This window comes from Trachurus japonicus, chromosome 21 (genome assembly GCF_045865225.1).
Source record: "Trachurus japonicus isolate A0001 chromosome 21, Traja_1.0".
Taxonomy (NCBI): domain Eukaryota; kingdom Metazoa; phylum Chordata; class Actinopteri; order Carangiformes; family Carangidae; genus Trachurus; species Trachurus japonicus.
This window is the reverse complement of record NC_140927.1, coordinates 23,809,887-23,823,121: the sequence shown is the minus strand read 5'-3', so window position 1 is coordinate 23,823,121 and position 13,235 is coordinate 23,809,887. Positions and strand designations below refer to the sequence as shown.

The 13,235-nt window shown below is 40.8% G+C and overlaps 1 protein-coding gene across 1 annotated transcript in view; it reads right to left on the bottom strand.

Annotated features, from left to right (window-relative positions):
• itga4 (integrin alpha 4) overlaps positions 1-13,235 on the bottom strand; it is a 32,163-nt gene that overhangs the window by 13,408 nt on the left and 5,520 nt on the right. The window contains exons 6-20 of the mRNA XM_085765445.1: positions 13,026-13,093; positions 12,522-12,654; positions 10,925-11,010; positions 10,671-10,733; positions 10,120-10,260; positions 9,838-9,946; positions 8,195-8,289; positions 6,889-6,979; positions 6,751-6,796; positions 6,461-6,615; positions 6,157-6,311; positions 4,889-5,041; positions 3,682-3,758; positions 702-843; positions 479-580 (exon numbers count right to left, since the gene is read on the bottom strand). Coding sequence (XP_085621571.1) covers positions 479-580; positions 702-843; positions 3,682-3,758; positions 4,889-5,041; positions 6,157-6,311; positions 6,461-6,615; positions 6,751-6,796; positions 6,889-6,979; positions 8,195-8,289; positions 9,838-9,946; positions 10,120-10,260; positions 10,671-10,733; positions 10,925-11,010; positions 12,522-12,654; positions 13,026-13,093 — 1,616 coding nt within the window. The remainder of the gene's footprint in view (positions 1-478; positions 581-701; positions 844-3,681; positions 3,759-4,888; positions 5,042-6,156; positions 6,312-6,460; positions 6,616-6,750; positions 6,797-6,888; positions 6,980-8,194; positions 8,290-9,837; positions 9,947-10,119; positions 10,261-10,670; positions 10,734-10,924; positions 11,011-12,521; positions 12,655-13,025; positions 13,094-13,235) is intronic.

Here is a 13,235-nt window from a genome sequence, read left to right as displayed (position 1 = left end):
AATACTGAATTCATCATTTATAACACATGAATACTCATGAGTATGTAGTTTACAGTATAAACAGTTAAAAATGTTTTTCTCATCATTGATAAGCACTAACTGTATTTATAAACTACATATGAGTATTCATGCGTTATAAATTAAGAATTCAGTATTTATTAATGCTTAACTAATGCTTAATAGTGTGTATTTATTATAAAGTTTTACCCTTTGTTTTTTATATATAGTTTTGTACATAGTGAATTCCTTCTTTATATTTTCTTTACGTATCCTGTATTTCTCTACTACCGTTGCAAGTGAATTTCCCGCTCATGAGATCAATAAAAAGTCTTACAGTACGTCTTCTATTACTATGCTGACATTAGCATTTAGCTCAAAGCACAACCATCTATGAGTGCAGGCTGACAGAGCAGCGAACACGGCTGATTGGTCTTGTCATACAACATCTTCAGTCAACGTGTGACTGACTGATGCTCACCTGGTTGCGGGCCGGGAGGACGAGGCTGGTGACGCCGCAGTCGACAGTCACCATTGTGCTGTTGACTTCCTCGGTGACGTCACAGCTGACGACGTTGTCCTCCTGCACACAGATCAACGGCAAATGACATAGGATGACATATATAGATTAAATCACATTTTAATATACTGTATGTCAGAGACTTTTGTGCTCGAAACCCCGATGATCGTTCTGTTAAACTCACATTCTGCAGTACTTTGATGTAGTGGATGTTGTTTGGGAACCGCAGCGTCAGACGCGGCAAGAAGGCGTCGTCTCCAGAATTCAGCAGCGAGGTTTTTAATGTGATTGTCTGTCCGGAGCCGAGAGCGAAGTACTGCTGCTGACTGAGGAGAGGAAACAACAACATCAGCACTGTTCCAGTCACAGCCAATATTGAAACATAGATGTGGATTTAACCACTTACTAGTACATCTTTTTGACAATTTGACTTATTTCTATTGCTGCTCTGTTTCTCTTAAACTGTTTTTGAATCGCTGCACAGTATGTCGTGTTTATGCCCTTACATAAAAATGACAATACAGTGAAATCTGAAAATCTGAGATAGTGATAAGTACGATAAGTGCGAGATATTATGGAATAAACACAAATATATTGATATAATTCTAATCTCTGTATGTTCAACATTACGCTGCATGGTTAGTCTAGCAAGAACAAGTTAACAAATTATATTATATCTGTTGGACCGAGACATGGAAATGAAATGTAAAAAAGAAATATCTACAGGTTTGTGAAGGGTGAAAACAGCTGTTTCCTACGTTTTCATTGTTTATACCAAGTTAGGCTAAACCACATCCTCTGTACAAGCAACACAGACACGAGTGGTATCAGTCTTCTCATCTCACGTTGGCCAAGAAAACTGAATAAGCATATATTTGCAAAACAGTGTCAAACAGTCGACCCAATTTATATATTGATATATCAGTATCATGTTACTGCAGTATTACAGAAGAACAAAACAACAGCAGGTCCAAGTAGAACCAAGATAAAAGCGCTGCTGCTGCTGACAGATGTTGTGCTGAATGAATACTCCTGAATTAGCCAGAAGCTAATTAGCATCATCTGATCGGAACAACCTCTATGTTATTTTTACACTAAAACACGGTTTAATAAAGGTCATCATCATCACTAGGTGGGTTTACATGAACACTTTTTCCTCGTTCTGACTGAATTCATTCCCAATGAGTCTTTCGTAACCCGAAAGACTCATTGTTTACAACGCTGTTTCCATGTGATATGATCTAATCCAATCGGATGTTTACATGAGCCACTGCATTTATTCAGAGCGGATGTTTTACAGCCGCGTGACACGTGCCGAGCGTAACGGGCCTGTCGAAATTATATAGAAATGACCCGGGTCATTTTTCCTCTTTCTTTTGGTCGTGTCCAGCTATAAATGCCAGTGAGCCAATTTTCACGTTTGTTGAGAACTCTAAAGATCAAAACATCCTGCAACTAATCAAAGATGGATATCTATGGTCTGATCAGTGCAGTAGTTGTTCATTGTTTTGACACTTTCATTCAAGCATTTGCAAGTGAAGAAACGTCACTACGCATTTACGTCGACACGGAAAAGAAAGAACGTAACCAGACGACATTCAGTTTCACCCAAGGGGGCAGTTGTCGGTCTGAGAAGTGAAGCTCACTTCCGCGTTCAAAAAACTGCAATCCCCTCGGATTCCTGTGGGGGCTGGTGTCAGAAGGGAGCATTCCCCATAGACCCCCGTGTTAAAATCGCCGACTTTACATCCTCAGTAAACATGTTAAAAGCCTGGTGTCAGAACGTTTTTTCGTCTCAATCGATAGTTTCTACCCCCGCACACACTCTGAGGGGGGTGAATTTTTTTTTAACTCTACAGTTTTACTGTTATTAGGTTAAAATTCTGGCCAATCAGGGCGCGGAAACGTTGAGTGACAGGTCTGAGCAGCTCCGTGGACAGCTGCTTCGAGGCCAGTGGGCGGGAACTCGGCCGGCCAATCCAACATGGCGCTGTTCAGGCCGCCATATTTGAGTCACAAAAACGACTCCCCAAAACCAATGGGTGACGTCACGGACGCTACGTCCATTCCTTTTACAGTCTATGGTTTCACCGTTTACATGACACAATTGACCTATGGCTAAGCCACGCCCCCAAACACGATGAGCCAATCACAGTGCGCATAGCTAGCCCATACACTCGGACATTCTCTGCTTCCACGTCAATTGAAATGCATTGCAGTTAGTCAGTTTTCATTCGTTTTTATGTTTTTTCTTGACATTTTCAGTTTAAAATGGTCAAACGGTGTGCATGGGGTACATGCAACTCCGACACTAGGTATCCCGAGAGGCTGGGCGACGGGGTGGATTTTTTTAACCCTTTCCCAAGCCACATCTCAACCAAGAGAAGTGTCTGCTCTGGATAAAGTTATGCAGTAGACCACAACACCAACTAAACGTGGATAAACTTAACAAGGATGTCTACATCTGTTCTAAGTTAAGTCAACAACGTATTTGAGGCAACATATTGTGAGAGATGTTTGGATGTTAGCCAGCATCACAACTAAGCATAAAGCCCGCTAGCTTAATGCTAACGTATAATGCAAAACTCCATAGACAGGCTAACATAAGTTAGCCCGTCGCTATCGGCGTTTCGCGGCAAACGGCAGCCATAGCAGTAAAGTTAAGTTAAGTTTTGGTGACTTCGAGATGATATTTAATCTTTCTGTCTCCAAAAATCATCAATTGCCTCCTGTGAAATGTCTCCTACTGTGACAGCTGCCATAGCAACTGTCACTGAATGTTGACTGTTTGTCCGAGTGAGTGGAGGGGGCGGGGCTTAGCCATAGGTCAATTTTCATTTCTTTCGGTTGAAGAAAAGGTTTCTTCCACCTCTGTTTTGGGCTTGTTTATTCTGATTGAGCTGTTTATATGCAGCATTTCCAGTCGGTTTTGGTTTTGAACATCTAAACCGATTCTAATCTGAATATTTGGCTCCATGTGAACCCAGCTATTATAACAGACTGAACGACCGACTGAATCATTAAGAAAACAAAATTGCTGTTGTTTCAAACAGTCTCTCTCTCTCTCTGACTATTTCTTTGTGATTCACAACTCCCTACTGTGTGTGTGTGTGTGTGTGTGTGTGTGTGTGTGTGTGTGAGTGTGTGTGAGTGTGTGTTCTTACTGTGGCAGCACTAGTTGAGCCGACAGCTGCATGTTGGTTGAACAGTTCACCAGAGAACAGGAACGAGCAAACCAAGTCTGAAAGAGAGAGAGAAAGAGGTGAGGAGAGGAAGATACTAATGAAGAGGAGGGGGAGTCGTCGGTGACCTTTGACCCCCAGACGGATGATTACCAGATGATTAACATTTCCCTCATGACTAACTCCAGCTGTAAATTCCTACATGTTAACTTGCTCCGCTCTGTTTTTCATGAGCCAGTGGGACGTTGGTGTGTGGACGCGGGATGAGTGGACCGATGTTGGTTAATGTGTTGCAGCTGTAAACACATCTGGAATAGCAGGAAGTCATCATGAGTGTGTGTGTGTGTGCGTGTGTGTGTGTGTGCGTGTGCGTGTGTGTGTGTGTGTGGCGGAGCTGACATCAGATTAGCTGTTTCCTTCCCTTTAACACAGATTGGCCTGGTGATGGACAGACAGGTTTCACAACGAAGCTGCTCTGACAGGAAACTGACAGATACTGTGTCTCACTTATAGTTGTATATATTAATATAAATAAAAAAGTAAAAGTTAAATCTAGTTAGATTTTTTTTTCTTATTGTTCGTTTGTTCTTTTTTTTGTGTGTTAATTGATTAATTGTTAATTGAGGCACTTACTTGTATAATTTGTCATATTAAAACTATGATACATATTTCAATTACTATACTAGTCTTCAGTGCAATTTTGATGCTATTTGCACATGTAATTAGTAGATTTCTTAAATAAATATAGATATATAGGATAGTGTATATTATGTGATGAGTGTGAATGTACAAAACATTGTGTGTACTTTATGTTTTATGGACTACAGACGGAAATTAGCTCTGTGTTAAATCTGGTGCACCCATCTTTTCGTTTTTTAAAATGATTAACAATGTCCCTAAATAAAATCAAAATCAAAATCAAAATCAAATCAAAGAGCTAATTACTGTACACTTTTACAGCATTACGACACTTTTCTTTCACTGGATCTTCACTGATGTAACGTATGCAGAGAGAAAGCAGACTGAGGAGTGTTTCTATCTATGTTAACGCAATAACAAATCACAATCATGTTGAGCACATTGACCAGTGTGTTGCAAGCCAGTGTTTGCTGCACTTATTGTTAAAAAATCTTGCCATTGATAATATGTCCATGTGTTTCATCTAGATAATTGTTTAAAGAGTCGGTACCTGGTTCGTGATGACGTTCTGTTGTCCACCTCTCTGCTGCAGGATGGGTTTTAACGGAGGGAAGGATTTGGGCGACGTTCTGTGTGATTTTGTTTCTCTAAGACCGTAGGAAACCTCAAACTGGACCGGGGTAAAAATGTCCCTCACGTCTTTCTGTAGAAGGAAGCAAAAGGTACATATTGTTATCTGACCTGTATCAAATGTCCCAGTTCAAATTAAAATTGATAATGTAATAATTGAAAAAGTAGAAGAAACTACATTTCTTGGAGTGATCATTCATGAAAAAATGTGCTGGAAACCTCAGATAAAACATGTTTGTTCTAAAGTTGCAAGGAGTGTGGGTGTCATCCGAAGAGTTAAGTATATACTAAATCATAAGTCTTTACTTTCACTATATTATGCTTTTGTTTTTCCTTATCTGAACTACTGTGTGGAGGTCTGGGGCAATACATACAACACTAATTTGCACCCATTGATTATTCTACAGAAAAGAGCTATTCGTAATGTTTGTAATGTAAAGTACAATGATCATACAAATGACTTGTTCTTGAGGGCAGCAGTATTGAAATTCCTGGACCTGATTAAACTAAAAACTGTACAAATTGCCTGTATGGCCAAACATAATCAATTACCTGATACTATACAAGGTCTCTTCTGTGAAAGGGAAAGTGCCAAGAGATATGATCTTCGGGGTAAACATAAACTGGCACAGCAGCTCACAAGAACAACCCTTAAATCTATGTGTGTCTCAGTTTGTGGAGTAATTATGTGGAATGGTTTGGCTGAAAACATTAGAAATAGTAAAAGCCTGAGTGAGTTTAAAAGAAAGTTTAAACAGCAGATGTTTGATGTGTACAGTAGGGAAGACGGTGGTGGTTAAATTAAACTAAATTAAATTGATTAAATAAATACATAAATAATATAGGACAAATGTAGGACTGTTGAGGGAGCTCGCAATGCTCTTACTTCAATGCTTTTTGTTTGTTTGCTCGCTTGTTTTTTTTTTGTTTTTTTTTTTTTGTTGTTGTTATGTATGTCTCGATGGTGTCTTTATGTGGGGGATGGAAATTTAAAAGCTATGCTTCGTCCATCCCCTTTTCACACCAGGTGTTGTTGTTTTCTAACTGTGCTGTTGTTGTATTGGTATGTTGGTGTCTGTAGTTTGTTCTGTCTGGTTGCTGTGGTCTGGTGTGAAATAAACAGTGAAATGAATGAAAATCTATTTAATTGTTGCATGGATTTTTTTGTGTGTGTTTTGTATATGTTACCCTTTGATAAGCCACGTGTGTTGTACAAGTGAGATGGCCTTGTCGCGCTCTCACACGCCCCTTTGTGCTATTGGACGACCCGTTGCCATGGAAGTAGAAGCGATGAGGGAAGGATGGTTTATGGAGAAGGTCGGAGGTCAAATTATATTGAAGCTCTGAAATAGAGAGAAAAAAAAAGTTAAATATCAGAGGGACAATCATGCACGTTTATACATAACTGACCATTCAGATCAACTGTGAGCGGCCGTTACTGTTAAACATGAGCAGGTGTAAGATCAGTCTCATACTCAACAGGTGACCGTACCTATGACTCCTGTGTACCGTCTCGACTTGACACTGAAGCAGACGGTGACGTTGAGGCAGACGGTCGGCGTCTTGTGTTCCTCACACAGCGCCAGTCGCTGGTCGATCTGCTCAGGCAGAGACAGAAACGCCTTCACCTGAATCACTGGACGTGTCCTGCAGCGAACATGACAAGACGTGTTCAAAAAAGTTATCACTGTACTGTACAGCATCGTGACTGGACGGGGAAGGTGACGCACAGTACGGCTTGAACATTTCTTTCTTGTTTTTAAGCTTTTAGCATCATTTTACCTGAGAACCACGGCCGAGTCGGAGAGGAATGCTCCAACTGCAACATCTGTAGAGAGAGAGAGAGAGTTTAAAACAGCTCTTGTGTGTGCAGAGATAAACAATATGGGCACAGAAAGTAGTTATGTGAGATGGGGTCACCTTGGTAGCCGTTATCGTCGATGTCAATGCCAGAGCTCAGTGACTGACCGAACATCTTGAGGTTATGACCCAAGGTGGATCCAGTAATTCTCTGAAAACACACATGTACACCATGTTGGAAATGTCTGAACCACTGGTGGAACATATTAAAGCGCATGTTAAAGTGGCTCATGGGATTTCTTGGTTTCCCTCATTAATGACTCATCAAATACACAATCCAACAACTCCAAAACGCTCTGGTGGACAAGTTGTGACCTGCACATTCACCACGCTATGAGATAATAACAGAACGAGTTGTTTTCGAGGCAAATGCAGAGAATGCTTGCAGAAAAATTTCCAAGATTTCCAATTTGCCGCGCTTCCTGTAAATAATAAACATTAAACGCGCATGCGCACACAAGACGCAGTAATCAGAAACCGGGATATTGGTATTTATCATGTATACGGGGATACTGAATAACCAGGTTTCTCCAAGTTAAAGCAGATAACAGCGGCACGGCCGTTTCGGCTAATGCTGTGTTCAAGGCAGGCTTTTGAAACCGTAAGTTACAGCTTCAAGTCACAACTACGACTTGGTAGCGTTCCAGGTAACCCGTAGCTCGTGTTTTTACCGTCCTGTTGTCTGTGAAAGTTCCCTATAACGGCCACTCGTAACTTCCGACCCGTGAACTCGTACCAGATCGAACTGGTATGACTTCACAGGAAGGAAAAACACAAAGTACGAGTTTCCTTGAACGCACCATGAGTTAGCAGCCCCCGCCCTTGTCAGGCATCAATTGGTCCTCGTGCTACGTCACCACATTCACGCGCATCCCTTGGCTGCACACACAGCCCTTCATGCCGTTCTCTCCCCTCATTGGATAACACTTGTATCCCACAAGGAAAATTTTCTCCTCGGGTTACAGCAGAGCAGAGTGACGGAGAGACTCGTGTTTAGGCTGAAATACTTCATGTAAGTGATTGCTGACGGAAAATAGGACTATTTAGGACTTATATTAACAAAAACATTCCACTGATATCTGCTTTAATGTAAACACCATATACTGAATTTGATCAAAATCAGGATAACCATCAAAACCAGGATACTGAAGTCCATGTAAACACACTGATTTAGTAATTTACCAAACATTTCATTTGTGGCTTTTCTTTGTCCTAAATTAGAACTGAATGAAAGAAACGGAAATAAGTTGTACTAAACTGCTTCGATCTTAAAATGATGTTGTTATTATCATTATTGTTGGATACAAGTAGCCTTGTATTACTCATATTACTGGCATGTACATGTCTTCAGTGTCAGTGTGTGTACCTGAGATGGAGTTGGTGAGATGCCTTCCTTCCTGCCATTATAGATGTACACGGCTCCTTTCAGGTCGTCTTCCTGTGGTGCACCGATCGCCACATCTACAAACACAGACGCAGGTTTCTGTATCAGTGAGGACTCTTGAGCAACCCGTCGACCACACCTCAACCTTTAACATACAAACTGACTTCCTTCTTTCGTAAATCGTTTTTTTTTTACTTGCATTCATGACCAGATCTAAAAGGCCTGATTGTTTATGTTTGCAGTCTTTATGGTAAATTAAGATAACCGTCTCATGGCTGTGGTTTCATGGTTTGCATGCAGACATCAAAGTGTTATCAAGTTTCTCATCTAACTTGTGGAAAGAAAGCACATAAGCATGCTTCCGGAGATGCTGCTAATTTTTTTCTTTCTACTAATTCACTTCTTTACTTTTCAAGACCTGTAAAGCAGCTTTGTTTTGTACTTTAACAATATTTACCATTGTCAGCATCTTAATTTAGCATCTTAGCACCAAAAATACAAAAAACTGATGAGAATGTTATTAGTTTTATATGTATTTTATATCTAAGGACAAATTTAGCGCAGTTAAGTGAGTGCAATAAAATAAAAATAAATCAACAAGTTAATAATGAAATCTAAAGACCTGATGGTTTAAAGACCATGTGCTCCTAAAACTGTGTCTCCACCCTGTTGGAAAACGTTCAGCAGGATGAAAGTGCTCAGGATAAGTACATAACGCCAGGAAAACACCGGCATTGTCCTTTAATATTTAACCTAAAAGCCTTTGAAGATGTGAAGGTCTGAAAGTAAATTTTAGTTTTTTTCAAAGGGGCGAGCTACTGGAACATACGCACACACGCGCACACACACACACACACACAGTCCTTTATCTAGCCGTGGCAGATTAGAGGGTAGGTTCAGGCTTCGGTTAAACAGTGACAAGAGTTTGTCATTACAGCTTTAATGGACTTAATAACACCCTCCACCCCTCACACCACACACACACAGACAGACTGAGGGGTCTCGTTATGTGAGGGCGACGGGTAGTCACAGTTACTCGTTTATCATAAAGTGGCAGTTACTGTCGGTCCTGAGTGGGTTGTACTGACGGGCTATCTGTTTTCAGTTGTTCAGTGCAGTAGCAGTCATGCAAGTATTATGGGAGTTTTAGTATTATTCATGTTTTATTCACGTTTTAGCAGCAGTAACAATCAGTTAGCAGAAGCGATAGCAGGTATTGGCAAGTGGTATCAGCAGTAGTTATAGGCTATTCAGGGCTCCAGACTAACTTTTTTTTTACTAGGAACACAGTTTCCCCTCAAACTTAAAATTTTATGAGCACAAGTAGAAAATTTAGGGGTGTAAATCGACTTGCAAAGGAAATGTTCACATTTCCCTTTCATTCATGATCCTCTGTAATGACCGATTCCAGAGTCTTTGTTACAATATATATACATACACTGTATATTTTTGCAAATTTACTGGTTGCACATGTGCAAGAAGATAACAAACTTACTTGCACTGTCTCAAAATTTGGGGGCAAAATGCCTGCATAGGGGCTGTCTGGAGACCTACTATTAATTGCACTAAATTGCCACTAAATTAAAAAAGCTGATAAGGTCGGGCTGTGCAGGTGTGATTGCTACCATGGTAACCGTCGTCGTCCAGGTCTCCCAAGTCAGCAATGGTCTCTCCAAAGCGTGCAGCATAGGCATCGCTGCCAGTCAGCTGAAACTCTGCCTCCAACATCCTCGCCTGAGACAAGAGTGAAGTTTTCAGAGAGAACGCCAGAGGAAACGTTGTTGACATTTCACATGTGGGAATAATCACAGATGTTGAGCGGCTTCAATGGCAGCAGCTGCACAGTCTGTTCAGCTGCTTTTAAGGTTTCACAGCCCTGGTGTTGCCGGCCCACTGGTACCACTCACCTGGCCCTGGTTGATGTACACATGAACTCGTCCCTCCTCCCTGGTGACGCCTGTTGTCATGGGAGCACCCACCAACAGATCTGACAGACCATCTGCATTCAGATCCACCGAACACAGACTGGAGCCAAAGTAAGATCCCAGCTACACACACACACACACACACACACACACACACACACACACACACACATTAAAGGCTAAGTATTGCACTGTTTTGAATGGCGGAAACAATCAGAATCAGAATCACATTTATTTTCCAAGTATGTGCAGACAGACTAGGAATCTGACTCCGGTTTATCCACTCGCTTGTACACACATAACTGTATATGTATATGTATAAAGACGCACAGAATGAGGACGCCAACAACTGAGCAATAACACAATACAACGGAGAACACATATAAGTACAAATATAATCAAGTAAAGTGGCCGGTGGATTAAAGGTAGAAACAGTGAGGTAGAATTTCAATGAGATAAATAATAAATAATGAATACTGTATAAATATATGTATATATGTGTTATTTACAGCAAACACTAAGTGGTTTCTTACCTCTTTTCCAGACACTTCAGAGACGACATGCAACAACTTCTCGACCACTGTGAAGATGAAGACCTGAACAGACACACACACAGACAGACAGACACGGAGCTCAAGTATAACAATTACATAACACACGATATCACAACAAACTCAATAACAGCTTTTATCACAAGTAAGGAATCTGGAAATTGCAAAACTGTCTGCAAGTCAGAGTGCACTTTAAGTCCAGTTAGTAAACAGTCAGACAGGTGAACAGGTCTCACCTTCCCTCTCTGGTTGTACTGTGGAGCTCCACCCACCACCTCCGTAGTTTCAGGACTCATGAAGTGACCGGCTCCAACAGAGTAACCTGATCAACAGAGAGATGCATCGTCAGACTTACGCAGTGTATATGTATTATAATCGTGACCATAGCTCCTCACAAAAAATAGAGTTTCTCATTCTTATATTTAAGAATAAATGTATGAATAAACAAACAGGATCTAACACATAAGGTGAACTTTCACCCTTCAACAGAGCCAAGCTAACCTGCTGCTAATAGTAGCTTTTTATTTACTGCACAGACATGAAACACTGCTTACACACAAACATGAAACAGCAAGAAAGTGAATCAGCTTTGAGCACATAAGTGAATGCAACCCAAATGAATCAATCAAATTAAAAAAAATTGCATTATGATGGATGCAAAGTGTGAGAACAGATCACACAGGTTTCACTCTAGTACTGGACATCCAACTGGAAACTGCTAAAGTGTGGCTAACTTGGTTTGTTAATAGGTTAAAGGGTTTGATGTGAGGCAGATATGGTTAGGTTAAGTTGCCAGGAAATGAAGACGATGTGGTTATGAGGGAAAGTAGCACAACACAACCACAGCTTTCATGAAACCCAAACTTTGGTTTGGTTGATCTCACTCTCTCACACACACACAGACACACACACACACGCACACACACACATGGTTAAAGCTTTAAACTACCATGCAGCTTCATGTGCTGTTGCTGTATCTGATTTTCAGAGTCAGTTTCAGACGTGCCGCCAAATGTTTTTTTCAGCAGAGGCAGAAAGTCTCAAACGTGTTGTTGAGCATGAGAACATCACACCTCTGCTCAGTTTCCTGCTCCTTGGAACAAACACTGACAAGTTGAAGCTTCATACTATATCAGTTTATAGGCAAGGTTTCTGCTCTGTTCATTAATCTATATAAGCAGTACAAAATGAATGGATGGATTAACTTATTACAGGGTTCCTACACATTTGACATTTCAAAATTGCAATTCAAAAAGTATAAAATCAAATTCCATACTTTCCATACTTGCATAGGAACCCTGTTATTAATATATATATTGCAGCTGCAGCTGTTTCTAAAAATGACTTCCCATAAAGCCAGAGGTTTCGATTGAAACTGAGATAAGTAGGCTAACTCATGCACATTGCACAGTAAGAAAGACCCTGTTCTTTCTGTTCTCATTTCTATCCTCTCCTTGCACCATGACTCATATATATACTATATATATAGGCTCTGGTTGAAAATACGGTCAAGTGAAGTGAAGGGAAAAACCAACGTTGCTACGGTTTGTGGAGCTGAGCTGTATCAAAACTTGACTGTACAGGGTTCAGGAGTCTTTTGGCTGCTTCACAATCACTGTGGTTAAATGCCTGACAGTGTTATGAACTGCTGCAACCACCTGAAGAAATCCCACCATCCCTTCATCCAGCTGCAACCACAGCATTTTTTTTATACATAGGTTTTGGCTGCATTTTGGTGCGAGGGTTGGTAACTACACAGTATTTTGCAGTACCAGTAAAAAAGAAGGACAAATACAGTAGTATAGTAGTAGAAATAGTAGGTGTGTCATTTACCAAGGTAGCTTCCGAAGGTGACTGATCCCTTGTCATCCTCAATGTACACTGACATCATTTTTTTGGTCGGGTCGTAAACCAGAATTGAGCCCATCCAGTACGACGTCCCCGGGGCCCCCATGATCATCAGATCCTAAGAGACAAAGGCAGATTTCAGAGTCTCCATCACCACAACGAGCCTCACATCTCTACTTAAGCTTTTTATCACTGTGACATTGTGTCCAACACATCACACACTCAAGTTTTTTGTCACATGTTGCTTAATTTTAGACACAGGGAACTGACAGGTCTTGTTCTCTTTTCTCTACAGTGGTCAAAATGAATTTCCACACTTTGTTTTGACAACATTAGGGGGAACAAGGAAAGTGCACGTGTCCTCTGAAGGGTCCAACCGTTAAAAAACATAATACACGACTTCTGGAGCTATAAATTAGGCAGCGGTGACAACACAAACAGGGAACAAGACAGGCTTTTAAAGAGGTTTGTTGCTTTTGTGTTACTGACCTCTGTCTGGAAATTGGAAATACCGGCCTGACATGAACCGTAATCCTCACCGAACTTCCGCTGGTGGTCTGCAACAGACAGACAGGCAGACAGATATGTTGAGAGGTGAAGGTGAACAAACAAATACAAAGATAAACCCAAAATGATTTCCTCCTGCAGCTCAACAGCTGCTACTTTCCCACAGATGTAAAAAAAAAGTGAGGACTATTT